Below are 2,292 nucleotides of genomic sequence, written 5' to 3' on the forward strand. Positions count from 1 at the left end.
GGAGTTTCTTGTGCCGGAGTCTCTTCTGCCGGAGTCTCTTCTGTCGGGGTTTCTTCTGCAGCTGGCTCTTCTGCCGAGGTCTCCTCAGGAGAAGCTTCCGGCGCCGATTCAGCTGCACCCTCTTCCGCAGGAGCTTCGGTGGTAGCCTCGGGGACGGGTTCGGGTACCGGCTCAGCTACAGGTTCGTCTGCAGCAGTCTCCTCTGCAGCAGTCTCCTCTGCAGCAGGCTCTGGTGAAGGCTCGGCGGCGGCGGCGGCGGCGGCGTTCTTGCCCTTCTTCTTCTTCTTCTTTGACTTTTTACCCTTGTCGGCAGGTTCGGCTTCATCCTCAGCCGGTGCCTCTTCTGCCGGTGCTGGTTCTGGTTCTGGCACTGCTTCCTCTGCCGCCGGGGTCTCGTCCGCCGACGGCATGTCGTCTGCCGGGGCCTCTACCGGGGCCTCTTCGGGCGGTTGCTCCTCAGCTGATGGTGTAGATGCAGCGGCAAGCTGCTGCTTCTTGGCCTTCTTCCTGGCCTTCTTCCTGTCCTTTGCGGACATGGAGACGGCATCCTGCTGCTGGTCGGCGGCGACGCCATCTTCCAAATCATCGGCGCCTACCATTTCCGGTTGTCAGCGGAGAGGAGAGATTTGACGAGAGTGGTTGAATTTTTTCCTTCCTCCTTTGCCCACTCGTCCCTTCTGTGACGACGGTGTGGTGTACTTGTATATGTAGGTGGGACGGTGTAGGTCCGGGGTGGTGTGGGGGTCGAGGGAGGCGGGTAAAAAAAAAAAAAGAAAGATTATATGTACGAGTACCTTGTACTACAGATCATGCTCCGTACTCGTACTAGCAAGGAAGGAAGGAACAGGGGGGGTGGGACACTGATGGAACAAGAGGAATAAAGTGGGATGAAGGGGGAGAAGAAGAAGAAGGATATACACACCTGGTTCATGGCCGGCAGGTCCATCTCTGGCCTTATCCTCGTCATTCGTGCCGTTGTTCTGGTAATAATTGACTGTTGAGAAATCCGAGTATCGGACGGCGGATAAGTCGACGACCCGTACTGTGTCGTCGTCGTCGTCCATTGCGTCTCTGTCTCGTGTGGGTGTCTTGCGTGCGTGCGTGTATGATATGTATGTATATATATGTATGTATGTGCATGTGCACTCCGATTGTGCTGATCTCTCTCTTCCTCTCGTCCTTTCCTTCTCCTACCTCTTTCTCCCAAACGGAGAGAGAGAGAGAGTTGGGGATATTATATCTCGGAAACTGTTCCCTGATCTCAATGGTCGGCTGGTCCCCTACACCAGCAGAGAGGAAGGCGTACCCGTACAGGCACTATGCTGAGAGACGAATGGCGATGTAGAAGACAGGCTAGACTCCTTGGGCAATCGGGCATATGCGGGCAGGATAGGTTCCAATGCCCCGAGTGGAATATACATTGAAAGGTTTGCCTCGAAGTTGAGCGGATGAGGGTGGGGGGGTGTAGTTGACATGATGACCATGATGAGGTAGATGACAGTGATCAAGATGAGACGATATACCCTCATACAAGCAGCCAGAGAAGTAGAAGGGAGAGAAAGATACATGAGATGAGATATAAAGAGGTGATGCCTCTCTGTCCCGTACAATGATACTACATTACAAGAGTACCGCACACATCTGAATCTGTGAGGTGAGAGAGAAGGGGGGGGCGTGTGTGTGTGCAGCTGTGCAGTGCAGCTGTTCTCTGTTACCTTTATTTACTTTTATGCTGTGCTGTGCTGCGTCGTGTTTGTGTGTAGGTGGGGGATGGGCGTGTGCGTGCGTGCGTGCGTGCGTGCGTGCGTGCGTATGTGCTGTACAAATTGATCCTAAGGCTAAGGAAGAAGAGAAAAAGCACGCAGATCGATCCACAGGTTACGGGAGGGTTGGGGAGAATGGCAAGGCAAGAGAAAGAAGGGATAATGCGATATATTGTCATCGGTGGCAAAGCACCTCTGCCCAGTATTACGAGGAAGGCTGGGAGGGGGGGGGGAGAGAAGAAAGAAAAAAGAAAAAAAGAGGAATAAGAAAAAAGAAAAGGGAACCTTGTTCAGAGCCTGAAGAGTTGAATCCAGTCACAAGTCTGTTTTACTCTGCCGATAGTTCTGGGACGACGATTATGTCGGGATGAGGGGGGGAGGGAGAGATAGGAGAATGTGAGGAGAATGTGAGAGAGGACGACGTGGCTGGCGGATGCATCATGCCCCCCCCCCCCCTTTGGCGGATTAGAGCCTAGAGGTCGGAAGATGTAATATTAATAAAAATTAGATGGCGGCCCAATTCATGGTT

At 53.2% G+C, this 2,292-nt stretch overlaps 1 protein-coding gene across 1 annotated transcript; it reads right to left on the bottom strand.

The window, feature by feature from the left end:
* Window positions 1-175: 175 nt before the first annotated feature.
* Window positions 176-1,484, bottom strand: GMORB2_2559 (uncharacterized protein; the record flags this gene model as incomplete). Its single annotated transcript, XM_035464539.1, has 3 exons — window positions 176-187; window positions 372-592; window positions 1,307-1,484. 3 exons carry the CDS (start codon window positions 1,482-1,484, stop codon window positions 176-178), a joined length of 411 nt encoding a protein of 136 aa, XP_035319725.1.
* Window positions 1,485-2,292: the final 808 nt, after the last annotated feature.

The sequence above is a fragment of the Geosmithia morbida genome (genome assembly GCF_012550715.1).
Source record: "Geosmithia morbida isolate 1262 chromosome Unknown scaffold_13, whole genome shotgun sequence".
NCBI classification, from domain to species: Eukaryota; Fungi; Ascomycota; class Sordariomycetes; order Hypocreales; family Bionectriaceae; genus Geosmithia; species Geosmithia morbida.